We start from the raw sequence: 27,877 nt of genomic DNA on the forward strand, positions 1-27,877 counted from the left end.
AACAACTAAAGTGGATCTGCTTTCATTACTCCGTTTGGGTGAGTAAGAACAAGTAGCAATAAAAAAAAATTGTCACATAACCCAATTTTATACATCTTCTAAGGCTCTAATTATTAATTTTGTTGTAGTCTTAGAACTTCACTTGTTGCATACTTAATACTTCGGTCTTACAACAGAAGTAGTATTTAACACCAAAATATAACAGTATTTTTATCACCTCCATAAAGGACAAAACATGTCTTAAAGGGTCTATCAATGTAATCTCAAACACAAAATAAATCACACTGAAAACACTGAAGAATGCTCCCTTAAGGTACAATCTTGAAACATCGAAGAAATGAAATTAACATATTACAATACCAAAAATGGATAAAGAAGACAAAACAAGAACAATATCTGGAGTAAGCTTTACTTCCAAATCCTGTTACAATGAGAACTGGCAATTGAACATAAAATAATGCAAAAAAAAAACCCCAACAGAACAAAAAAATACAAAATGAACTAATTACCAGTTATTGTCACAAACAACCCTGTACAGCCTTAAAGATGAAGTAATAAAAAAGCTTTATACAGTACATAACATTTTACTGTGCTGAAAGAAAATACTAAAGTATTATTGAGCTTCTTTGAGAAGTAAATACAGCAAACTTAAAGCAAAACAAGGACAGAAAAGAGTGCAGAGAAATAACAGCATGATTAAATGGAATCCAAAAAAAGTTTGTTTTTAAGAAACAAAAGTAAGTGCTAAGAACTAGAGTTTGCAATATCATGCATCTTCCGAAGTGCTAAAGGTAGTCACGCAATAACTTTAAATCACTGTGCTGCTTACACGTAGCCAAATAATAGCTGAATCAAGTGCTTAGAAATACTGGTATAGAAAGGACAGCCTGATCACTGTCAGTTTTTTTCCATTGAACACTGCATGAAAGTGCAGCCATTTTAGATAAATTCAAAGGCAGACAAAAAGTGTCAGCAGACACGTTTTTTCAGAGTTGACACTGAAAATCAGTTTTACTCATTCTCAGCTATCTCAGACTGTTCCCTTCCACCAAGTGGCACTAGAGTATAAAAGATAATGTAAATTTGAAGGGAGTTCTTAACTTGACTGTTCAAGAGCACCCCATATTGAAATAATGTAGCACCAGGACTGCATGCTGTACATACACATAGCAAAATTGCAGGGGGAGCAAAGGCACACTGCCTTCCCCCTGCTTCCAGAACCAAACAAACTCATTCCTCAGCGCGCAGCCCAATTTTTTTTTCAATTTTCTTTTGGTCTTTAAAACCTGCCTTTTTAAAAGTTAGCTTTGTTTTCCATTACAAAAACAAAATAATAAAAAAACAAGACACAAAAAACTGGTGCGAATTCAAAATCCCTTTGCAAACAGTAAATCGTTTTGGCTTAAAGACCACTTAGGAAACATGAGTGCCATAGGTAGGAACTTCCTCTCACCTATGAGGGTAAATCATTGAGTTTTGCCTCTTTCCTTTTTGTATACAGAGATAATGCCAAATCTCAGCCAGGTATACTTTGTTTTTCTAAATGACAAATATAAAATAGTGCAAGACTAAAGCACTGTGCAAAACTGCCTTTTTTCATTTAGCCTGAGCACCTTTGCCCAGGAGTTTGACCTCTAACATCTATTTATCAAATAACCAAAGAAGAGAGGACTTTCTGTACATAACATTGTATTTCTCCATTCCTTAGAGGGTTTAACACATGGAAACCACTGCACCACCAGAAATGTGCATCTAAAAAAAAACTTTTTTATAATACAAAAAAATAACATAGTATATATGAATGAGAGTGTTTCTTTACAGGACTACCTTACAGGCAAAATCAATTCTACTGTACAATAAACCCTGGTTCTTGTATCTTTATACAGTATGTAAAGGGAATATTAAGTGCATTTTATTTTAATTTCGAAGCTATTAAGTGCAATTATGTTTTTAAAAATAAAAAGGAGAAAAGCTCAAGAGGATATAATGTCTCCATGGCAAATGTACAAAGAAAAGAGAGATGATACATCATAGAAAATGAATGGTGACTTTCTCACTACACACATAAGCCTTTTTCAAGGTGTGATTTATATCACGTCATGACAGGATCTCTGATAATAAAATGATAATAAAAACAAGTATTAAACACTAACACAAAAGGCCACCAAATACTCTGTTGTTTACATTAAATCTTAACCAATCTTGGAACTTTATACCTATCTTTGTGTCACGTCTACATTTACATTCAACAAAGTCCTTTTGGAACAGCTTTTATAATACAAAAAACTGAACATGGGCACCTGGAAACAGCATTAGATAGGAGGTAAAGGCCATGGTCATTAAACAAATCACCCATTATGTGTTAAACTCTACAATAAAACTGAGTTTAAGGACTAAATAGCTGTTATCTGTCATCCTCCAAATGACCTTTTATCCAGAAAGCAGGAGACAGAGCACATTTGGAAGGAAATTGCACGTGGTTGTAAAACACTGAGTGAAAATGTTTTCACTTCTCGGTATTCAGATACATCACATTTTACAGCTATAGTACAAATTTACAGGCGCTCATGTTTGAGTATTTGCAATTCTTAATTTCTTCAGCTTTTCTAAATACAAAATAAAAAAGTAATGGGAGTATTTCTGGCTAAAAAAAGTCATTAAAAAACCACAACTACCCAGACCGAACCAGCTGATACATAATTTATTCAGACCATCTTCTGTAATTCCACTTAAATTCCAAATTCATTTCATGATTTCTTAATGATATTATTATATTCAACTTTGACTTTGACTGGACGTAGATCTTCGTAAATGATTTGAAACACCTATGTTGTACCTGCTGTCGCCACTTGCAGTGGAAATGAGGTGTATATCTCAAAGAGTGCTTTCTCAGGTAAAAGAAGGCAATGGGAATCAAAAATAGTTGCTGTCCTTTGAAAGAAGACATTCACAATAAATCCGGGTCTGCTCTGGTAGACGGTTCAAAAACCCACGACAACGTCGCCTTCAAACAGCCAGAGGGACACGGACAAATACAGGCTACTGGCGATGCTGTGGTGTTCAGCGTCCCTGGTGCAAGACCAAACTAACACCTGTGAAGTCAGGACAGAAAAGCATGCTTCCTAAAGCTTTGAGAAAAGCAATCTCTAGTAGGACGTGTGCAGCACTTCTTCCTCTCTCTTGTCTTTTATAAACGTTTCAGGTAGTGCAGTGGGTTCCTCTTTACAAAAAAAAGCAAAGAAACTAAATTACAACAGAAAAGAAAGCAGCTTTGATATAAATGCATTAAGCACATACAGCCTTTGAATTTTCTACCTCGACTACTTTTATATCCAGCACGTTATGGTAACTTGGTCGGACAGGTCCTATTGCAGCGGGCGGCACAGTTCGCTCCCGCGACGGTCAAGGGAGGGAAGCGAGGCAGCATCACACCGTCTTTGCCTTCTCGGTCAGTCCCAGGTAGGCGAGGAAGGAGTGTTTGAGTGTGTCGGGAGACAGGGACAGGGAGGGGGAGGAACAGGAGGAGGGGGAGAAGGAGGGATGTAGTCTGGAGAAGGAGGAAGAGGAAGGCGGGTGGAATGTGCTGCCTCCCCCGAACTGGCTCGGGGGGAACAGGGTGGTGAGGGGGATGAGGTGAGCCAGATCGCAGTTCCTGTACTTCTCGTAGCGGGAGGCAAAGGACGTGCCATTGGCCGAAAGGTAGTGGAGGGTCGGCTTGGCTTCCTGTTGCTTGCCCGTCACGGACAGCGCCACGGACTGCAGCGCCTGAGAGGCGGACATGGTGAGCAGGGGGCTGCTGCTGCTCTCGCTGCTGCTGCTGCTGGCGCTGCCGGCGCTGCCCACAAGGAAGGCCTCCTTGCCCTTCCGCAGCTGGCGGTGTGGCTCCTCATCGGGCGGCTCCCCATTCTGGTGCTTCTTGACGTGGCGGCTGAAGACGAAGGGGTGCGTGGTGGTGAAGGAGCACTCGGCACAGCTGAAGGTCTGCCGGGGGGCGTGCTTCAGCTTCTTGTGCAGGTTGAGGTTGTCCTTCCGCTTGCAGCTGTAGCTGCACTGGTCGCAGTGGAAGGGCCGCTCGCCTGTGTGCACGCGGACGTGCTCGATCAGCTTGTTCGCGGTCTTGGACAGGTAGCCGCACTGCTCGCACTTGTAGTGGTTGCCCAGCCGGTGCTCGCGGATGTGCATCTCCAGCTCCAGCTGGTTGGCCTTGACCGCCTGGCAGATGCGGCACTTGTACTCCATCTTGTAGTGCGTTTTCAGGTGGCACTCCATGGCCGTGGGCCGGTTGGTGGAGTAGATGCAGAAAGGGCACCTGGGACAGAACAGACACAGACAGAAGCGGGCGTTAGACTGGAAAGGGAAGAATATAAGAAGAGGCAGAAGCGTTTGTTAAAAACTATTACGCAAACACACTCCCTAAAGCGTGATGAAGGGGATAAGAGCTGAAAAGTGAAAACGTGTTGGTGTGTGTATATTGTTGATGTGAGTGGTTTTTTTTGTGATGCAGATAATTTAATTCTCCAGGTTTTATTTTGTACATAGGTAAATGAATAAATGAACGAGACTTACATTTATATAGCACCTTTCATCTGCTCAGGACCCCAGAGTGCTTCACAAACCCTGCAGAACAGAATCACCTCAGAAACCAATGGTGTAGCCCCTTTATCCTGCACTCCCCTATATGCTAGAGGATAAACACTGCCCTGCCCTGTGCGCCCAAGCCCAGCTGGCTGCCTGAGCATCACTGAGTAAGACAGCCCACCGATCTCCATACAGTGCAGATGACAGCACACAGGAAAAGAGGTACAAAAGAGCTTTCAAGCTCTACTTCCAGCTTTTAACTTGAAAGCTGGACGATTCTTGTTATTACAATACTGTATGTCTCTCTAAAACAAAATATAAGTTGAAATGGCCACTGTATTATAGATAGAAACGAGAAACTCTCGCAACAAAAAGATCAAGAAGGAATCATTTCTTTTCTTGAAACAGCACTTACACACATACAGCTAATAACCACACTCAACAGATCTTTATCCCTTATCTTCACACTTCACTCAAAGGCTAGACCCTCGATCTTCCAATGTGCAACCACCAAATCACTGATGTAGTGCCATTTGAAACAGGCCTTGTTAGAGCCTTGTAAAAGTAGGTTGAGGAGGAAGGGTCTTCTGCCAAGTCAGTATGTTTGTTCATGTCAAGGTCAGAGAAGTAGCGAAGTGTTGAAATGGAACAGGAATGAAGTGACGGCTGTGCTTCCTTCGCTCTTAGGAGATGTGAGCCGAGGCCAGCTACTGAAATACCCAGAAGGGGGTCCCTTTCAGGTCCATATCTAATATCCAGGGAATATCTAACCCTGGACCTGGAGTCAAGTGAGCCTGCAGGTTGTTCAAGTCTTTCTACAGAGCTTTCTGAAGAGCTGGCTTAAGACGATACACAGGTCCAATTAAGTCACAAATTGCGCAGATGTACATTAAGAGTTCTGCTGGATTAAAAACTCATAGATACACTGGCCCTCCAGGACAAGGGTTTGAAAACTCTTTTGAAGCACAATGAGTGGTAAGGCAAGCCATTATTCTAACTTTGGAAAAACGGTGAACTCTCAAAACTCATCGTAAGCCTGGAAGGCGCGTCAGAGTCTTTACAGATTTACAGATAATATCACTGTTGTGAGTTACAGCAGGTTTCTAGTTGAGTCTGCAAAATTCCATGCTGAAAACTAGAAAGAAAAAAAATATGTTGAATAAACTACTGTACATAAGACCTGTTGTGTTTTTTCTATGTTTCTATTTTGCCAGCTGCTCTTGGATGTGTGTCTGGTTTACCATCTTCCATTCATAACACATGCTGTACTGTATGACTGGGTTGTACAAAAGTCTTAAACACTACTTGAAAAAAGTCAATGAATGTACGGTCCTAGGCAAACTTTGGTACATCTTTCGTGAATAATAAGAAAATATGCTGATTTTTATAATACTTATCTTATATCCATATACTTACAGTGCCCTAAAATTGTAGTGGGACAGGAAAAACAATGTTATTTTTGTTTTACAATCGAGGAATTTTCATTTGTGATCACACGACTAATGTGAAGGACAAGTACAATATACAGTAACATTTCATTACTAGGTAATGCAAGCATAAGTAGTGCCATATTAAACAAAGCCACAGTTTGAGTTGAACAAGTTGATTTTCAGTGACCATTACAAAAACGTCACAGTGTAAAGGTCAGTATGTAATTTCAAATTCCTTTGCGGGAGCTACTGCATGAAGACTTACTGACCCCACTACACTCTTTGTGTGACCATTTGAGGTGTTTTGCCAGCTGCATTCTTGCCTGTTCTTGGGTGCTGTGGCTACTTTTTCCTTCAGCATGTAAAGCATGAACTCAGATGGAGTTAAATCAGGAAACTGACTTTCGTTAGCCATTAGTTACATTATCAATAAAGAGGAGTGAGGCAGTTCCAGAGGCGGAACCCCACCATGCTTCACAGGCGAGGTGAGGTGATGTCATGGCCTAGGCTGACCGAGGTTGATCTCGGTCTCATTTGTCCAAAACACCCCCGGCTCACCTTTCTACTACCAATGAAAAAGTAATCTGGATTTTCAGTTCATGAAGAGTCTGATGAGAGTTAACATCTTGTGGTATGATCTTTGAAAAAGTTCCCGTTTCATTCTTCTGCCAGCTGTGGATTGTGATACCTTCACCCCTGCTCTCCTGAGGCTGCTTCAGGGTTCTCCTTCATAGCTCCCAGACTTTCTTCGACCATCAACTGCACGTTATTTTTGCCTGACTCGGTCTTGGCCGATTGGTAATTATGCCTGTGGTTTCGTTCGTGTTCAATACATTTCAAATTGTTGATACTGGTATGCTCAGTTTCTGTGCTGTGATTCTGACTGAGCTCCCTTTTTCCTTCAGCTACCAAATTCCCTGGTCTAACAATGAAGGCAATCATGATAGATTGACGTGACGCTCACAGCTCTTTTATGACTGTCAGTCAACTGTCCCAATACTTGTGCTCCTTCAAAATGAAAACGTTCCACACTACCAGTTTAATGGACTTAAGAGGACAGACCTATTCACTTTAAGGAGTTGTGCTAATCAGTCAAGTGTTTTATGAGGAATTACAATCAGAGTTCAAAGTGAAAATGCCAGTTTTGACTTTTGGAGGGAGTGGTATGCTTTACATTACGGAAGGTGCAAAAATAAAGCACACAAAATTACGATTGATGTATATTTGTAGTCATCCAAGTGTGTTTGACTGTGGGTTACAAAAAACATAAAACAATGGCTTTGCACAAAGCTTTAATGTAGCTGACCCAATACAGCCTTCCCTATTCCTTAATGCAGGAGAGCTGAAACACTTACATTTATACAGGTTGAAAATGGGAATGTGATGGGGAATCGAAACAGGTCCACAGCTGCTCAGTGTTCAATCTCCATGTTAATACAGAAGAAAACGCTGCAGCCAAAATCACCTCATTTTTCCTCACCAATGATATTTCCTTATTGATTTTGAAAAGGGTGTGTTTTTTGCATGCTTAATAGAGGATCTCTAAAAATCAGGTGCTGTCTGGTGGATGATCCAGCTACATTAAACAAGTGCGCCGCCTCAGAGAGACAAATGGGGAAAAGGCCTCCGCTGTACTTGCTTTCCTTACTTGAGCCCTCCAGTGGGGACTGTGTGGCATTTCTTGTGCTCCAGCAGCTGCTCAGGGGTCTTCATGAACTTGTGGCAGACGTCGCACTCAAACATCCGCGTGATCAGGTGGATCTGCAGGTGGCGTTCGTACATCATTTTCGTCTTGCAGACAAAGTTGCAGAACACGCACTCAAAACCTGCGGGCGATTCCAAGCGAGAGGCAGGGCGTGAACTCATCGGAGAGAAACCATCTCTTGTTCTTTCCAGTATTTAGAAGTGGCCAACCCGTAACGGAAATCACGTCCTGTTTTCACAGAACAGGACGCATGAAATACTTGCGCATTCTTTGCCATGCCAACGTACAAACGGAGCCGTTGCGCATTTCATTGGGTTTTGAATTAGACGGGCAGCTGTACAATGCGGATGTCATGTCAGTGTGGAACACTGCAGGTACAACGGAAACAATATCCACTCACAGCTCACGAAACATTACTCTGGGCATCAGAAAAAGTACATTCGGAAGTGTTCCTTGTGCTGCTCACACGTCACAGCTTAGCATCAGGAAAACTTTGCTAACTGTTTGATTGACAACCTTCTGACACAGTGTCAACAACACATAGGGAAAAGGAGAAGGGAGTGAGATTTTTAGTATCATAATTATGCATTACCAGCTTTATTTTAGAAATATGCTTTATGAATCGGATTGATTTGGTGAATAATTTGAGGTAAGGGAGGTATTATGTTCCAATAAATAGGAAAATAAGTTCACATTAAGCATCAGACATGTATCATTTGTACTTTCTTAAGACACCTAAGTGTTCCTAGTGTTTATGAAAAAACAGTGTGTAAGGCAGACTTTTTAAGGCCACTATCATTATTTTAAAAAATGCACAGATCTGTTGACTGATGACCTAATACCAACCAAATGATCAAGAATTTTAAACAGCCTTAAGATAAACACAAACTGATATAAAAGAGTAAAAGGCTTTCGTGCATTTATCATATTTATTTTGCATGTTTTTGTTTGAATTGAAGGGATTTAAAATCCAGATATACTCATTTCTTTGTTTCATTATATGACGAGTTGTACCAAGCATTCTGGGTGGTATATATTCCACGCTGGGATCATGGAATGCAGCACAGTAAAAATGGCCCTGTCATTTTGTAAATCCGTTTTTCTTAATCTGTGGTGTAGTGGGTTTCTTACACTCATACAGACAAGAGTTCATCCTCCTCTAGTTGACCCTCCAGCACGTTTCCAGCACGTTTTAAACCACAGCCATCACAGTTTTCCTTAAACTAGCTAGAGCAAAGAACAGCACTCAGCTGTGTAGCAAGTATATTTCAAAAGCTCTCTTTTTATCTTCCTAAAAAATCAATATGACTGCAGTTTGCCTGCATAATAGCCAGGAGGTTAAGGTCAAATTTACTGCCACATGTTGCCCCAGGAAAATATAAATATGGTTTATGATGTCTGGACTGTGAAAGTGACATTTATAGTTGTGTAGATAAAAAGCCTGGAAATCCCACTCTAACAGTATTATTCTATTTTAAACTGCATATTAACCAAATGCTGAAATTACTACAAAGAATAAACAATGAGACACAGCCCTGTAACAGATGACCAAATAGGAGCTATTCTGCAGCTAATTTCATGTTTAACATGTGACCACCGAGCAGTTGACAAGTAATCCCTTCCAGAAATATGTTTTTGTGTCCTATGTATACTCCTAATACAGTACATCACAACCTAAGACGAATCTTCCATTTTTAAACCGCACTGGTAAGTTTCTCAAGAAACCATTAATTTTATCTCTCAACTCTTGCAAGAATCAGCTATGGTAATACTACATGTCATACAAAGTAGCAGAGTTCATCCTGAGGCAGCTGTAGACAGCTGTTTTCTAGGATCCAGCACTATGATCTAGGAGAGTCCAATCCTGGTTCTGGAGATCAGCAGTCCAGCAGGCTTTAAACATCACCTCCACCTTAAGAATTGGAAAAACTGGTTTTATTAAGCCCATAATGAGTGCAACTAGGCAGTCATTAAGAGATCTGTTGGAATGAAGAGTTGCAGGCACAGTGACCCCTGAGGACCAGGACTGGAGATGACTCCATTAAACCCAGCATGTGCCTCCAACAGGCACCAGTCGGAGCGAGAAGGGACACGTCCTCCACTGAAATGTTGGACTAATGCCGTGATACTCTGCTAAAACAGATATAAATAAGGGAGGCACTTTATACATGACCGGAGACAGCTGTGAAGAGATCAGTAAACTCTTGTTGTGGTGCTCAGTGTATTCCTTACACAAAAGTATTGCAGTTACACAACAGTAGGGAACTACATTATTACCACACAAGTCCTGCTTTATTAATTGCCATGTTCTAAGTCCTGCGTTTACATAGTAGCAATAACACTGCAGCACCTTTCTTTTTCCTCTTACGGATTAGCAGGTTTGTGCTTAATTAAAGAAAAAAACAATATTTACTGATGCTTTTGGTGAATGTTTCCCGATTTAGACAATCTTTTGTGAAACCTTAGGTGTGCACTTCTGGAGGACTGAAAAGAGTGGGACTCTCAGAGGTGAGGACGTACCCTTTTCTGACTTCTCTTCTGCCCCAGATCCCAAGTGGCTGCCGGAGCTGGCCTGGCTGCCCACAGAAGAGGGTGGGGCCAGCAGGCTCTTCAGCTCCTCGTTGCTATGGGCGATGTCGCTGCTCTCAGAGCCGTTGACCGAGTCGCTGAGAGCTGACAGCGAGGAGGACGTGCTCTTAGTCTCACTCAGAGGGCTTTTAGAGTTGAAACCTTAATGGTAAAAATATCCAGCATGAAAAAGAGCCCAGCTTTTAGGACACCACACACTTAGGGTCAATATCGCTTTTAATTAAGCACCTCCTTCAACCCAAAACACAACCTAATGGAAATGGCCAGAATATATACGACAATAACAGCTTAGTGTGCAGAAACTCATTATCACACTGAACTGCTTGACCTTTGTCTGATATGAGCCTTATTAAAATGAAAATCATTTAAAATGTCAAAAGAAATAATGTAAGATTTTTTAGCAGTATATCATTAAAATGTACAATTGCTATCCAAATTTTAAAGTCTTTTTGATTTTTAAAGTCTTTTTTTTTACATTGTGAACAAAGGGTAAGACACTTTTTTTTTTAAATCATCTTACGCCACAAAACAGTGAGTAGAGAGGACCGCACAGATAAATTGAATAAATCTGTGAGACTTTTGTGCAACTTCTGGCTTCAGACAAAAGTCCAAAAGAATTAAACTGACCTGTGGACAAGTCATTCCTGAAGTTTCTAGAACATTCTCAGAGGTGGAAAGCTTCTCAGATCAAACAGATTCTTATTCAATATTGGCCAGCAAATGTTTTTACACCTCATTACCCATCGCATCTCTCCCGCTTCATCACAATTTTCTGAAGATTACTGCGCTCAATAACTGTATGTGCTTTATGTTCAGTTCTATAATGAAAAACAATGCAGAAGTGTATTTTCTATTGTGTTCTTCTTGTTATTTGGCATATGTATGTTAATTTACATGGAGTATTAGTTATACCCAGGGTGTAGACATATATGATTAAGAACAGATTTTCCCCATTATTTGCATTTTTTCTTATTCACATTCAGTTCAAGAATGTATCTACTGCGAATAAGCAGGACTTGGTTATAAGTCCTTGGTAGTTAACCAAGAGCTGCTGTTAAAAAGTTTTGATATTTGTACAAAGCATTGTTTAACCTCTGGCTTTTCCTTACACAAAACGTGACAACACCAGCCCCTCATGGAAGTTGAACAAAGCAGAGAAAAAGAAACTAGACTAATCTTGGGGTTTCAGGTTATGAGTCACACTTGCAGGTTAAGAGTAAGGATTATTTTTAGACTTGGAAATAGGAGGTTTGATTAAAGCCTTTAAAAACATGGAGGCGGGCTGACAAAGTCCACTCATCACGTCTTCACATCTTCACAGTTGAGCTTCCAGGACCGGGGGAGAGTGGGCAGACTTGGCACAGCATACTGGAGGTGCTTTTCTTTCCGAGACTGACTACTGGGCGTATTCAAGATTTACACTTAAGCCGTGTCATGAAGATACTTTAGTATGACACCCAGGCAGTCTGGAGATCAATACAGCACCCAAAGCAGTTCTTTCTGTTTAGATTTATTTTCTGAATGGGGTGACATAAATGGAGGTTGTAATCTGGACAATTCAGGACAAGCAATGATTAAATAGATTTATATATATATTTCATTGTGAGTGAAATAACTTGCACCAATTTTTCTGTATAATATCACCACAGAGACTAACTACAGAATATTGTTACTTGGGGTTTGCAGTCTGTGGACAGTGTTGCAGGAACTGTGAATCCCTGTGTCCTAACAAGCAGAGCACTCAGCCTGCTGCAGGGTGATGAGAGGATCTAAACACTCGTCTGTCAAACAGCCTCATCCTTGTGCCAGACTGCCTAACTACATGAGTGACAACACAGTGCGGTAGATTTTTGGCTTTTCAGGGAGATGTCCTATTGCTAGCACTGAATCTCCACTGACAAATAAACGTGGCCCCTTTCCTCACCTTGACAGTGTTGTTCCTCGTTAAAAAGTACATTTCTGCAACTGCGCCATCAGTCATAAACGCCAAGCTTTGACGTGAACTGGGCAGATTCTTTGGCCTGTTGTAACCTGCAGCTAGCTAAAACACTGCAGAACAGGACCATTTTGTATATATGTTCTCTGGCCCTGATTCCACCAAACCTCTGGTAATTATCAGCCCTCTGCAAAGATTTCATTCGTCACTGAGCTATTATACCAAAAAGGTTGAGAAACACTTACTCCAACTATATGTTCATAAATAGAAACTGGTATTAGTTGAATTCGTGGTGCAAAGAGATTCAGGACACAATAGGCTACTACATGATTTGTCATATGTATTTTACTACTTCATGAGGGAACATTTTAAAGTGGTTTAGTTTCATAATTTCATTTAGATCATGATTTTCAAACAGCTCTAATGAATGTTCACCAGAACTCAATACAGCTGGGGAGGATAAGAACAGAGACTTGGCCTCAGGTGTACAGAGCGACTGCTGATACTCCTTGCTCGTGATTCAGGGACTCGTCAGAGCATGACTAGCCTTTATGTCACATTTTGCAAGCAATCTTTTTCGGCAGAACAGGGAGAGGTACAAAATGTCACATGAATCACCAGAAGAGAGGTGGCAAAAAAAGAAAAAGGCAAAGGGAAGGGAGCAGAAGAGACACAAGCAGGCACAGCAGGGCCCCAGAGATCGCCTTCCCCTCACCCTTGGCTTACCTGCATGGCCTGTATTTACATGCGTCTTCATCTCCGTCTCCTCGCTGCACACAAATTCACAAGTGCTGCAGCAGATAGAGAACATCCACTGCTCCTTATCTACGTGAAGAGACATGTGACTGACAAACTGGGCATTGAGCTCCGTCTCAAACCCACACACATGGCAGCTGCAGGGGGCACAGACATCATTTAAATCATCAGTCACAAAGCCTCGAATCGGACAGCTACAGACAAACTGAAGAGATTGCTGCTTCTGATCAAACAAAAGCAGACGCCACTTTCTAATCAAAAGCAGACTTACAATACACTAGCGTCCTGGATTACAGACATCGCCTTACTAGAGCAGTTACATTTGAATAAGCTTAGTTCTAGGTCGCTGGCGATGATGATAGGGTTAGTGGTATTCTACAGCTCAATGTCATAGCTGTAACAATGTGTTAGCAGCATTAGATTGCTGTGCAAATCAACAACGCAGCTTTCTTATTTCAAAATGTACTTGGATATGTAAAATGATATACTATTATTTATTACTTTTTAATTCTGCTAAATAACTGCTTTTAAACGTTTAAAGATTCTCAATTTAGTCACAAGGGATGTACTAATAATATTTGTTAGTTGTACACAGCATGCATGTGAGGTTAGTTCAGCATTAGCAAGTCCAGTGCTATAACTTACTTGTCCGGGACATGTCTAAGGTTAGCCACCTGTCCGGGACATGTCTAAGGTTAGCTATCTATATGGGACATATCTAAGGTTAGCTGCCTGTCCGGGACATGTCTAAGGTGAGCTACCTGTCCAGGCAATGTCTTAGTGTAGCTATGTGTCCAGGGCGTGTCTACTACCTGTAGTAGTAGGGGCAGTTCTTGCGTTCTCTGGTTTCCGCAGTCACAGCACTGACGATCTGCTCAGCATCAGTGCTCACCAGCTTGACGGAGTGGATGGTGAGGTGCTGATTGAGATTTGCACGGCACTTGGCTGCGTAAGGACACAGGTGACACTTGTACTTCCGCTCTTCTGGAACAGCAAACAGAGTAAAACTGTGCAGGGAGCCCCTGTCCTTAGGCGTGCAATCTCTGTTCTAAGCATCTTAAAATCCACAGGCTGTTTGAATTGTAGGAGAAATATATTGCCAGCAGCCATATCACCCTGCAACTCACAACTGGCAGCCCACTGAAGCCTGGTCAGTACCTGGATGGGAGACCTCCTGAGAAAAACTAAGATTGCTGCTGGGGAGGTGTTAGTGGGGCCAACAGGGGGTGCTCACCCTGCAAGCTGTGTGGGTCCTAATGCCCCAATATATTGACGGGGACACTATATTGTAAACAGGCACCGTCCTTTGGATGAGACGTAAGACCGAGGTCCTGACTCCCTGTGGTCATTAAAAATCCCAGGGCATTTCTCGTAAAGAGTAGGGGTGTAACCCCGGTGTCCTGGCCAAATTTCCAATTGGCCCTTACCAATCATGGCATCCTAATAATCCCCATCTGTGAATTGGCTTCTTTACATATTGCTCTCCTCCCCACCGATAGCTGATGTGTGGTGAGCGTTCTGGCGCACTATGGCTGCCATCACATCATCCAGGTGGGGCTGCACATTGGTGGTGGTGGAGGGGAGTCCCCATTACCTGTAAAGCGCTTTGAGTGGAGTGTCCAGAATAGCGCTATGTAAGTGTAAGCAATTATTATTATATCAACACAAAACGGACAATCAATTATACAGTATACAGGGTGCAGGAATCATCATGAAGCAATGAACAACGGAAAGAAGTGTCTTTGTCTAGATTTGTTTACAGCCAAATCATTTCTTGTTTTCTTCCTACAGAATTACCATTGGGTATATACAGTATACATTACACATCATACACAGGTAATACATGATCTAATGTCCTTTGAATGGGTGTGTAGTTTTGGTGCATTTATAGTACATGTTCACGCAATAAAAACCAACAGACAAAAGCAAACAATCAGAAGACAGTGGCGGCAGGGCTGACATCAGAGAGAGACGTGCTCCTCCTCCAGTCAGAGCTGGCTCTCCTGCAGGTCGCTGCAGAGCTGTATGGCTCGATGAGGGGGTGAGGGGGGGGAGTCAGAGGTGCCTGTTCCACACTTTTTTAAGCTTTCCATGTGGGTACAGAGGCTGTCAAGCTATACAATAGGTGATTCCATATCGGAATAGATTATGGAATGGTTGGTAAGAAATAGAAAACTACTGTTGATTAAACATTTAAAAAATGTGTCTAGTTTTCATACTTAACATTATTTCCTTTATATTTCTATGCTGTTGTCATTTTGTTAAAATGCAAAACCAAATGCAGTGGGCCGCAAATGTACAGTGCTTTAGAATCATACTTTTTTTTACATAACTTTGGATAACAGAACCATGAAAAACTGGTGGGAACACATTACTATCTTCTGTCAGATGCTTTTATTTTCCTTTTTTGCATTTGCTTGTGTGTCGGTACTTACCAGTATGCAGGGAGAGATGCCGAGACAGTGTCTGCTGTCTCCCAAAAACCTTTCCACACACAGTACACGGCAAGAGCTGCTCGTTCAGCCTCCACTGAGGCATCCCGTTTCCTGGCTCCTGGCCTGGCTTCTCCGGGTCTGCAACACACACGCATCGACATGTCAGCCGCCACCGTGCGCCCAGGACTTTTCCAATAAGGAACAGACAAGCATTTTCCTGAATTAACCTTGATGCCGCGTACTGCCACCAAGCGAATGTTTCAAACAGTCACCTTCATTCTGGCTTTTGCTAAGATGTGGGAATACATGATTCTGGCAGAATGTCTAAATGCCATTATTACTCTTATGCCATATCAATATCTTAACATAACTGACTCTCCACTTGTTGTTTAAACTACTTTACATTCTTAGTTTTCCTTGACGTCTCAGAAGCTTTAGACACTCCCGATCGACCATCCTCTCATCCTTTGTCACTAAGCTTGGAACTCCACCTGTTCCTTTGAGTTTCATGATATCTTTCTTCTTTGGATCTCTGTGGCTGTTGCCCAGGATGAAACTTTCTTTACACTAACTATACCAACTATTTCTTCTCTGTCTCTTATGTGCTGCTGATCCTCTCAGATCTTCCTCTGCTTCCCATCTTTGAGTTCTGGCAATTCTTCATTGACAACTACTGCCACTGATCTGTCTTCCTGGATGCACCTACAGCACCTCAAATTTTGCCTTTCAAAATCTGATCCAGTCTATATCTCTTCTTCCCAGTTCTAATTTTTTCCACTTTATACTGATAAGGTTATGTGTAGGGTGTAAAATAATTACATTGCAGGTTCATCTCATGTCTGTGTGTGGTTCCTGCCACAGGCCAAAGACATACTGGTAGTGTGTGCATCTCGCTGTGTGTGCGTCTGTTTGTGCCCTAGGATGGACTGGTGAACAGTTCAGGGTGTACCCCACCCTTGCACGTTGTGATAGGCTTCAGCAGCCCCACAACTCTGTATTTGATGAAGCAGTTATTAAATGGATTGATATAAACCGATGAATACACTAACACTAACAGAGCTTTTTGGTGATGGCCCAAATTGGGTATGACACCCATGTTTTTCAATGACTTTTCCAGAAAGTATTTCACAGTAGGGTCGCCTAAAAGCACGTTTCTCAACTTCTGGTCCGCGGATCGACACGGGTCCCTCTTGTAACCTTGTAAACAGTATAGATTGAACTGTATGCCTGCTCTGGACTGCTTTTCAGCCTAAGTGGTCCTCAAAGGAGAAGCCCAGGGTACTGGAACCTGGTACACAGCAGGTTGGGAAATACTAGTCTATGACAAGTAATGCAATGCTAGTGGTGCTGAAAGATTTTTTAAGTTGGTACGCTTCAGTCCTACGATAGATGTGTTCTTCTGTTCTTAAAGTAAACAGCTAGTATGTTATCAGCTGTTTCAAATGTCAGTCATTTCGATCCCAAGGCACACTTACATCAGCAATAAGATTTCCAGAACACCGCCCCCCTTCCCACACACGTGCACATCACCGAAACACATTATTAACAAAATTTACAATAATTTTTATACTTAAGTCGCCTTTATCATAACAGAAACTGAAGACAGTGAAACACAAAACTCCCGCTCAGCTCATCTCAGATATTCTCCATTTTTATGTCCATCAGACTTGAAAAGGGTGACACTTATTTCCCATGTGAGCAGTCTTCGAGCGCTGGTTGTGTCTCATCTGACACAAAACCCTGATACTTTGTTTACTCCATAAAACTAATATTAATATACATTTAATTTAGACCTTTTATTTTTCCATATGTGCCTTTCAAAAATCACTGCTCTGTGTGTTTGTTGCAGTTTGCTTTTCTCTTGCTACCACAGGAAAAGTTAAACAATGTGTAGAACATCACTCTGTCGCTCCGAGCCCTGATATTCTACGTAATTGTTCTGAAATCTGAAACGTTCCCTTGGAAACATTCTTACTTCTTTGCCATTGTGTTCCTTGCTGTACGTGGCATAAGAATGGATTATCTCGTGCACTGACATTCGCTTCTCATACTTTGCTGCTCGGCTACATCAGATTTTATTGCCAAAAGCAGAAAGGAGAGCAGAAAAATGTTTTTTGATGGCTGTAAGGCAGATTTCCCAGAAAGCAGAAGTTTTCTCTCTCTTTTTTTCAAATCATGTATTTGTACTGGTATTTTGGAGAATGCCTCTTACAATCTGTGACGCTGTGCCATAATCATAATTCTATTTATATGCGCAAAATAAAGCTTACAGCTTCCACACACTGCTTGTAAGCCAACATTAAACCATCACCAAAAAGAAAGCAGAATCGCTAGATTTAAATTAAAGTAACTTTAATTGTGGTATTTTGGCTTTCAATCCACTGAAAAATATAATAGCCTTTGGTTCCCCAGCAAAAGCCTTTACTACTGCTCTTGCAGTGAATATGCCAAGAGCAAAAAGCACAAATTTTTCAGAATATTATCAGAACCAATAAGGAGTGAGGGATTGATGGGGGGAGGGGGGCACAGCGGAAATAGAAGATTTAAAAACAGTCCTCTTTTGGCACATACAGTATCAATACTTATAACAGAATCCATTATAGACCAGATGTGTTCACCCTGGAGAAAGAACCTGAAGGACATTCCTATGGGTTTCCGGTTCATTCTTGCACTGGCAGAAAAATTAATCCCATTTTCCATAACAGTCTGTTTTAAGTGCCTGTCAAGCATGTCAGGCTCTTGGACAACAACTCGCTTAGTTTTGTGTCAGCAAAGTAAAAAAAAAAAAGTTTAAGAAAGTAACCTTGCATTCAAGTCAGGGAATGTTGTCCTGAGGTTGTAACGAGAAAGCAGGAATACATTGACATAATACCCTTCTTGGATGGACAGCCAGACCTTGTCACTAGACCGAGCTTTAAGCTCAAAGACCAGATTAGTTCTTCATTTGAGACCTGTCTCTTTTCCGTGTTAACCAAGCAGATTTATATTTTTTAAAATTTCTACATGCGTGTAACTATGCCCAGCTGAAATAAGCCAATCCATCTTTTTGTATTGGATTAGGAACCAAACTACAGTAAAAGTACAGAAGAAAAATATAACAGTGCAAACAGGAACAAAGTTTACCTCCCTGATCTTTCCACAAATCCAATGAAAAGGCAATGAATTGTGAGCCATAGTATAGGATCTATTTTAATTATGGCCTGGATTTCTCAAAGCGTTATGTACTAAAGATTTTTATGGACTTACATCACAGAAATACCAGCAGTACTAGATCTGCTCTGAGGCCCCAGTGTCTAGATCACAACACCTCATTATACTGGTTTGAATCTAGACTCCTTCTCCGTAACACTGGTCATAGTCTTGAGACTGACAGCAACTGTGAGAGTGGTAGAAATTAGCTGGATAAATCTGTACAAGCAGCCGGAAGAAACCACCCCCAATCTGGGATAAAACCACCCAAGGTAACAAAACTGGTTGGATTTCTTTGCGTGAACCCTGCTCTTTGAATCAAGTCTGATACAGAGCTTTAAATATTTATGAAGCAGATGTGAAGGAGGGAAGCAGTGAGGAGTCATTCAAGTCGGTGTCTTACTCGAACAATGACCTAAATATTTAATTAAGCCAATTAAGTGTTCCTGCAGGCCTTGAAGTAGTTAATGGCTTAATTGCGCTTATTAAAGCTGGAGTGCCTTGGCTTCTTGCGGTCAGTATGCGTCTGCCCCTAGACAGGAAGGTAAGGTCAGGAGCCATGCTGAGCCTGCACACGCACACTAATGGCTCTCTTCTGCTGCCCCTTCCAGTCACCACCAGCACCACGTCTTCTGGGAGCAAAACACACCCTCCTCCAGCACAGCTACTTTCACAGCTGACAGACTGCATTGCAAAACAACTGAAGTTTGCTACTCGTTTTCCTCGTCTTTAATCTTTCCGAAAGCAGGAATTGTGGAAACCGAAGGCAATGAGCAGCGAAAATGGTCAAAAGAAAATTCTAGGTAATTAATACAATACATGTGTTTGGTAACTCTGGGAGATTTTAGGAAAGTCACGGTTCTCTTTCGATTTTGGGGAGGTTGTAAGGTTTAATTTTAAGGTTATAGTAAGGAAAAAAAAATGTTCCAATACTGAATATGTCAGAATATTTCCCAGTTAAGCTTCTATTCTGGATTGTACAGAAGGGGTCTACAGAATTCAAAGTGAGAAGGAAAGCATTAGGCAAATTAACGTTCAGGACACCTTTGACATCCAGAAACACAATAACTTTTTCGTCAACATGGGATACGAGAATGGCAGATGCTAATTGCCCTTTGCGTTGTAGCATCCCTTAACCACTCCGAGATGAGAAGTGAAGGTTTCATTAGCCAGTGGGAGGCAGGGACTGAAGCACAATCACTCGGAAGCAGAACTCGGCTGACTAGCGCTCCCTCATTAGGAGTCTGTCCCTGGGAGTCAAGTGTGCGCAATGTGTTAATGAGGCAGCTGGGACTGTGGAGGGGATCTCTCCAGAGCTCAGGGCTGTCGGAAGGGACTGTGTCTTACCTTGCATTGAAGCTCGTGCAGAAGAGCCAGCCTCGTTGGGAACAGCATCCTTGGAGCAGGAGTCAAAGGGTGATTGTCTGAAGCCATCTTCAAGGAAAGGGCTAGGAAGGGTCAGAGAGACAGAAGTTCTTAAGAATCTAAATTTGCTTTGACCAGTAAAGGTGTCAATGGAACACAGACACTGGGATGTGTTGCAATTTGCAAAAAAGATAGTTTTGTATTTTACACATCAGCTATCAACATGCGACGTTAGTGCTATCTGTTGTGGGGACTTACCTGTTCATGTTTAACATGCTGTTGTCTTTGTGATCGTTAGCTTTGCTTACTTTTTCTGAAAGAGAGGAAATATAAGGCAAGGGGACACACAAGAGTTCTAGTTTAGTGCATTTCAGAAAAGAAGACCAATACGATAAAGAAGATATATGCTTTTTCATGGTCACACTGATTTATTTCACTACATCCAAGAGCGTCAGGTGTCAGTTTGGACTATGCAGCATTGCATGTAATCGGTATTAGACATCAGATTATTGCTGGGATTTCTGCACACTTTCTCACAGTGGAGTAATGACTTCATTTCACAGTGACTGCTCCCTTGGTAGTGTTTTATGGCACAACACCCCTCATCTTAAAGCCTGACACTGCTACAGCACAGGGCAGCACGGAGGATGGAGTTCCGTATGTGTTGCCATGACAATTACAAATGGGAAAAAAGTGTGCAACCGACTATGCGTAATGCCTTACACTTAAAATTAGGTAGAAAAATTCACTTGCTATTTGTAGCCTATCTGTCTGTGAGCTTATTATACGGCCTTGAAACATTCCACTTTATGTCGGATGCATATTTAAGTCGTGATAGCGTGTGTTTTGCAGCTTCCATTTCAAGGGAAACTGAATGTACTGTTCCCTATCAACCAAGGAAGGACTCTACAGTTATTCCAAGAAAATACAATTTATCTGCAATTGACATGGAAGATCCTCACACTGCCTCATTACACTGAATAAATGAAAATCACCAAAGACCAAAACTTAAATGTTTCAATGATGGGTCATTGTTCTTAGACCATAGGGTTAAGCCCTAATTCAGACCCATTTTCTGTGTCTGGGATGCATACCTGACAGTTTGAAGAGGAGTTCGGAGGCCATTTTGACCGAAATGTCCTGGGAAAAGAGTGGTTTCTGGGGGCAGATCAAGGCCTCAGGAATACTGGGTAGTGCTTCGCTCTTCTCGCGTCCTGGTAAAGTGCAGAAGCCTAGCAGGCGAGCAGAGGACGGAAGGTCATCGTGGGTGTCGATCTCCATGGGCTCTGCTTTCACTGTGGCCTTCTGTAGGTGCGTTTCTTTGTTGTTTTCTGTTGAAAGCAAGCCAACCCAGACGGATGACCAAAACCTCCAGACAAGGTCCACTTTTACCGATCAAATATTACTGGAGTAAGAATTTACAGCATGTCTTTCATGCTAGCTTACCCAAAAGACCTGCACTGCAACAGCTTGATTAGATTTCACCTCAGAAAAAAAAAGTTTTTGTCAAAAGTAGAGAACACAATGAAGGTCTAGGTTCTCTTCAACCAGAAAATAGTTTTGTTTAGTTTTTTCCACATCTTTACCAATTAGAGCTCAACAACTGTAAATGAAGAGTACCAGTCCTAAAAGACTAAAAAACAAGCAAAAGAAACAAAATCCTCCCAGACTGAATATTTCTTCTTCAGAAGAAAAAGAAAACAGTATCTTATTTTCTTCCTGAAGCTGTGCAGCAGGGCCCAGTGGCACTGAGCCTCTTACTGAAGGTGACATCACCTCCTTGGAACTTGGATAAAGTTGAGCTCTCCTGTGGCAGGAGACCCGCTCTTGTGGTGAAGCAGAAATCTTCACAATGCTGAAGGTGGAATCCCAGCAGGTGCCAAGCTACACATTGAAGCAGCAACTCGGATTACAGTGACTGATGTGAACATTCACGGAGGGGAAGGGGATGAATATAACAGGTCTCACCAGAACTGAGCCTGTTGCAGAAGGTGACATCACTCCCTTAAAACTGTAATTTTCACGATGAAACTACCATTCACTGATGTTTTTAAAAGTATTTTTTTCTAAGCTTAATAGGACCAATATAACTTATTTTGTCTATAATGTTAACATGACCAAATCAGAATTCAAGCTTAAATATGTATCTTGTTAAATTTAGGTTTAGCAAAATATTAAAAGACTGGACATAATTATTTTTTGTTCATTTACTTTGATAAATTCTACATTAAAATATGGAATTCCATATAAAAAATATAAAATACTGAAAACTTTTTGAAATCCAGGTGTTTTTTTGTTTAGTTTTCTGAAGAACACTTAAAAGATTCAGTGAATTGTGGAGTTGTAAGATCTAACTTCTCCATTTTAAAAGGATCTGCAAGATGTTTAAGAATCCATTCTTCAACTTTTGGCAAAACTTGAGACACTCTTTGGCAAAAATGCCAAATGTCTTAATTCTGGCTTACAGGTAAAATGCTGAAACCTCAAAGAAATAAGAAGGGCGGTTTAATGAGCTGCAGTTGTACATTCATGTTGAAGAGCCAGCTTCTAGGGCTTCTGAGCAACGGCTCACGCTCTGAACTGTGTTTTAGCTCACACCTTTCAGGAGAGCATGAATGTGCCTGGGCAGTGATGCAGTCCACAGGGGAACATCCCTTTGGAAATTACTGAGCAAGCCTGCCTCTCAGTCCCTGGGTGAGCAGTGCTCATCTGGTCTGAGGCTGACATACATTGTGTACAGGTGCCAGATATGTCCAGGGTACAGGTGCCAGATATGTCCAGAGCTGAGCCACGCCAGGACAGAGAAAACTAGCAGCCCAGTAATCCTTTAATAAGGCCCCCACAGCAAATGCAAATACAGAACTACGAAAGCCACAAGCTGAGGTCATGAAAAGGACATGAAGATCTACACTCCAGATAAGGCTATAAGTTAACACAATCCGGGCCCTAGACTCACAAGTGACCTCGAAGAAAGCTGCTTGGTTAAGCACACAGCATTTTAATCATGTCAGTACTGATGTTTCAGCCCCTACCATCCAGAAAATGTATCTGTTCTATGAACATTACTTTTTGTTACCTTTTAGGGCTCAAAAGAACAACATAATGTCCTGGTACTTCTTCGGGTTCTCCCTCGAAATACAACAGCATACGATAGATAGCTGTAAGGAACAGCATGTCTCATGAAATTTCGAGGTGTGTATTACCTTTGCTCCCGTTTGCACATCTGCTTACAAACTGCGAACGCAGTCTGGAGTAACTCCAGACTCTTGTCTTACTGTTTAGAGATCCCAGGATCAGAATTAACCTTTCATTACAGGCGAAGGGTTTTGTCACTTCATGTAGCAGGGAGGAGCCTGACAGCACCCTGTATTTCACAGGTCATGTGTGGGCTTTTCATGGAGGAATTCAAAGATAAAACCTACATAAAATACATTGCTATTTCCTGCTCTTCGTTGTTGTGCCCAACACATTTTATACACTTTGTACACAAAGAAAATTTAGTAATTTCCTACTTATTTAGTCTGGCTGCAGTTTTCTACAGCAAGTACGACGGTACTGCAAGAGCAACACTGCGGTTTCAAAGCACCTCAGCATACACTCCCACTCTGTGCAAATGCAGAAGATCAGGGTTTCACTGGCATAATGAAAAGCCTGCATGGCATGTCAGGGTGCTGTCACATTTTTGATTGGCTCAACTTAATTATCAAGGACATGCCTGGCAAGGAGGTCTGCACTCAAAAGGCTCCCCCTGAGAAAGGGTACAATTCACACCAAAGGCACTTGTAACAGTCAGGAGGACACTCCACTGCAAGTCAGCCCACACCAATGACTCAATCCCCTCCATGTGACCGTGTAGCTCACACCTGGGTTAATGTGTGCAGTATACTGCTGTATCATGGCACATCTGTTCAAGCAGCACCATAAGCAGAAAGTCTGTTTATGCGCTTTAATTAGCCCCAGGGATGGCTATGTTATAAATTAAACAGATGTGGTGGGTGAAAGGTGTAAAAGCTTACTCACTGTAAACGGATGGTGAAAAGTGACCTACTTTTAAAACTAGTGCAGTGCATACAATGACCATCCTTAATAACGCACCATGTAGTTTTGAGGGTGGTGACACTGTACTAATCTATCACACAAGACTGTAATCGCTTTTAATTCCCTGAAGTACATTTTTAAAATGAATGAAATAGCAAATGTTAATCAACTCAGCGTATGAGGGTTAGTTTTCAGAAATAATGACGGCAATACTGGCTGCACAATGCAGCCTAATTGACTGAGTGAGCATTTGAATGAACAACTACAGCATTCTCCATCACTCCTGGCCAAGAGTAGCCCCTAAATGACCCTAAATTCAGCAGTGCTGAATGATACTGAGGCCAGGATCTGGAGCTTTTCAATATGCATCCAATAACCGTGTTTGGTCCCTCACCTGGAAAAGGGTATCATTGGGGTATTCTGATGCACCATGAACAGGAAGCACACTCCTTTTAGTCACATACACTAACCCCAAACCTGCTGACACATGCACTAACCCTAACCCTGAAGACACAGACGCTAACCCCTACCCTCCGGACACAGACGCTTACCCCCACCCACCGGAGACAGACGCTAACCCCCACCCACCGGAGACAGACGCTAACCCATACCCTCCGGACACAGACGCTAACCCCCATGCTCCGGAAAAAGACGCTAACCCCCACGCTCCGGACACAGACGCTAACCCCCACCCTCCGGACACAGACGCTAACCCCCACCCTCCAGACACAGACGCTAACCCCCACCCTCCAGACACAGATGCTAACCCCCACCCTCCAGACATAGACGCTAACCCCCACGCTCCGGACACAGCCACTAACCCCAACCCTGAAGAGACAGACACGAACCCTAACTCTAACCCCTTGGACACAGAAACTAACCCTGCGGACAAAGACACAAACTTGTACTGCTTCATTCTGGAAGATGTTCAGAATTTGGTAAAAACTGTTCCACAATCCAAGTCAAAACATGATACAAAACTGATACAGACCTGTCCATGTCCTTTTTATATATGAAAAAAGTTCTCTCACAGGAATAGCATGTACTTCCCCACAATAACTCTCCATCCCATGGGTCAAGGGTTGGCAAATCCAATATGTCTGTTACTGATGTTCTTACAGTCTTGTACTAGTCGTCAGTTCAAAAAATAATCTTCCTCCACCTTATTTAGCAACATCTGGTTCTTAGCACACTTACAAATCCATCTTGTTCCCCTGATGACAACCTTGCCATCCTGTTTTGTCTTCCCCAAAAAATAAAATATGCATCATGGTGACTCCTTATGTCTCAATCTTCAAAACCTTATAAATGCAGGCGAGCTTGTACGGTCACGATTACAGGATCAATATGATCATTTCATAGAAGCTTCTTCCGATGCATACGTCAAAGTTGTGTTATAGTTTTCCTCTACCTAAGAACACCAACACAAAAAATACCTTGTATTTTAGATGTTGCAATAATTCTGCAAGACAATGCGCATGTTTTGAGCAGTGCACAGATGAAAAGCTGATCAGTTTATACATTAACACCATTAGAAAACTAAAAAACTCAGTCTCTAAAAGGGCACTACTTAAAAAAACTAAACCATTACGTAACCAGGGTCTTCATGATGGATATGAAGCTGTAGTTCACAGTAACACCATAAAGACTATACAATTAAACAGAAACATTCTCCTAACTACAATATTTCTGAATTGATCTTCTCTACAACTTTAAATGCTGCACAAATTAAACAGCCTCTGCCATCCAGATATTTTGACCATGTGAGTGATCAGGGTCTTAAGGCAGAATGTACAGTATATCAAGACAAGTCAGCGGATTCCCGTTTCATTTTTAAGACGCAAGTTTCCATGGCAATTGTACGCCAGACAATCACACTTATCACACCTAAGTGTCTCTGTACATTGCTTTGGACGTATCTCCAAACCAACCATAAGAATCGCAAAGCTTGCTGTCATATAATGTGTTCTCTTACATGACAATAAACGGGCTAATTAATGCAGCCCAAGGCTCTGTTGTTTTAAAAGCTGGTTAAAACTATCCCAGAGGTAAAAAAATGCACATGACACACTGTATCAGTAGTCAGACACCAATGCTCACTCTCTTTCTCTAACACACTGTGAAATCTGACCTGCAGGCAGTCTGCCAAACTGCACATGTGTAAAACACTTCTTGTACCATTCATTGCAAACAAGGATGGACTCAGGCAAGGCAACACTAACCTGCTTTTCAATTCCATCAGAAAGACTGGATGCAGTGCTTTCCCCCTCTGCATCTGCCCACAGGATCCCAATATGTCTGCTTATCCACAAGCAGTTTTTAATGAAAATGATGGGTTCTTTGCTTCAAACGTGGTGAATGATTTGTGCATTTTACTGTCCTTATTACGTGAAGCAAAACGGACAGGTAAAAGGTGCATTTTCATCAGGAATTTCATAACAAATTCAAAAACAGTTTTTGAAATCTGAGTACGTTACTTGTCAGGTTGGACAGTACAGATAAAAACAATATATCAGGGCTATTTACTGCAAGTCAGCATTAGGGAAATAATCAGACAAGGTCTTTCTTGTGTACAGAGCTTCTGTCTGTATGTCAGTAACAGAATCACTGGGGAGATTGGGCAGCGTGGTATGAAAACCCAGCTCGCAGATGCTGGGGCCCTGCAGGGAAGCGGTACCTGATAGCTTCATCAGCAGCTCCGACGCCACCTTCACGTTGATGTCCTGGCTGAGTAGGCTGCTCTTGGCCAGAGGGCTGCCCTCACTGCTCTTCAGGGCTCGCTCCGCCGTCCCCGCAGGCCCGTCCTGGCAGAACACGTAGCTGGGCTGGGTCTGCGGCAGCCGTGGGCTCTGGGGCTCCGCTGCCTGGGGTTCCTCCTTCACGGAGAACTGGGGCTTCATCATCTCCTTCTGAGTTGCGGCTGAAGGGGGGGGAACAGAGAGAAATAGAAATAGAAATGGTCTTTGAATGCACATGTTAAAGTGTATGGCAATGCAGTGATGCCAGAGCGAAGCTTATAAAGACATTCATCCAAACTTACTGTATGTCACTGCTTTTGCCCCTGGTGGCCTGGAATTTAAACCACAGTCAGATTACATACAGAACACTCACGTGACTAAACAGCACTCCCACCCTGAGCAGATGACAAAAGAATGACTTAATGACTCTTATCTCTACATACTATATTCATTTAAACAAAAGGCAAAACCTTATGCTCCTGGCTTCTCTGTTTTCTGAGAATACTACCTATAATTGTTTAGTGACAAACTGACAAGAGCGTTCTTCAGATGTTGGCTTTCGTCAGGCCTCCCGAGTACACGTCTGGCTCTCTGCCGGAGAGGCTGAGCTCACTTCTCCAGGAAAACCTTGACGATGCCACACTGCTTGCATACCTCACACAGCATTATTCACAAACACACCAATTAGTAGTTCTTTACTTATGTCAGAACCTGGAATGACATTGAGCCTACAATTCCAACGAAAATTCACAAAGCAGCATTGTTTTCCTTGTGGGCAAACGCTCTGCTCTGTAACTCCAGGGCCAACACAGATGGTGTGGGAGCTCCCCTCTGGGTGTCAGGCCAGTTCATCAAGGTTTGACTCAGCTTCTTCCATGCACTCAGAAATGCTTCCAGACATCCCTGAGAATCAATGGGAAATTCTGTCCGTGCTGGTGCCTGGGCAAGGCGCAGCCAGATGGCTTGTGTCCACGGTTTACTGGAATGCGATTTTGGAGTGGCTTTCTTTAGCGTCTGCTGTGCCATGGATGAGCCAAACAGAACACTGACATGACTGTTTTCAAAACGAAACACAACCCAGGGGTTCAGGGATCAGAATTTTACCACAGGCCTATGTA

General features: G+C 42.1%; 1 protein-coding gene across 3 annotated transcripts in view; it reads right to left on the bottom strand.

Moving 5' to 3' along the window:
* Positions 1–393: 393 nt before the first annotated feature.
* Positions 394–27,877, bottom strand: part of znf827 (zinc finger protein 827) — a 67,789-nt gene continuing 40,305 nt past the window's right edge. The window contains exons 5-15 of one of the 3 annotated variants that reach the window (XM_088633134.1): positions 26,699–26,941; positions 21,078–21,314; positions 20,242–20,296; positions 19,966–20,066; positions 15,430–15,567; positions 13,807–13,978; positions 12,965–13,131; positions 10,234–10,443; positions 7,657–7,834; positions 4,567–4,617; positions 4,171–4,309 (exon numbers count right to left, since the gene is read on the bottom strand). In XM_088633134.1, coding sequence (XP_088489260.1) covers positions 4,569–4,617; positions 7,657–7,834; positions 10,234–10,443; positions 12,965–13,131; positions 13,807–13,978; positions 15,430–15,567; positions 19,966–20,066; positions 20,242–20,296; positions 21,078–21,314; positions 26,699–26,941 — 1,550 coding nt within the window. In that variant the 3' untranslated portion in view covers positions 4,171–4,309; positions 4,567–4,568. Of the gene's footprint in view, positions 4,310–4,566; positions 4,618–7,656; positions 7,835–10,233; positions 10,444–12,964; positions 13,132–13,806; positions 13,979–15,429; positions 15,568–19,965; positions 20,067–20,241; positions 20,297–21,077; positions 21,315–26,698; positions 26,942–27,877 lie in introns of all 3 variants that reach the window. The other 2 variants (XM_088633133.1, XM_088633132.1) reach the window with 2 other exon arrangements.

The sequence above is a fragment of the Lepisosteus platostomus genome, chromosome 1 (assembly GCF_059453375.1).
Source record: "Lepisosteus platostomus isolate fLepPlt1 chromosome 1, fLepPlt1.hap1, whole genome shotgun sequence".
Classification (NCBI taxonomy): Eukaryota; Metazoa; Chordata; class Actinopteri; order Semionotiformes; family Lepisosteidae; genus Lepisosteus; species Lepisosteus platostomus.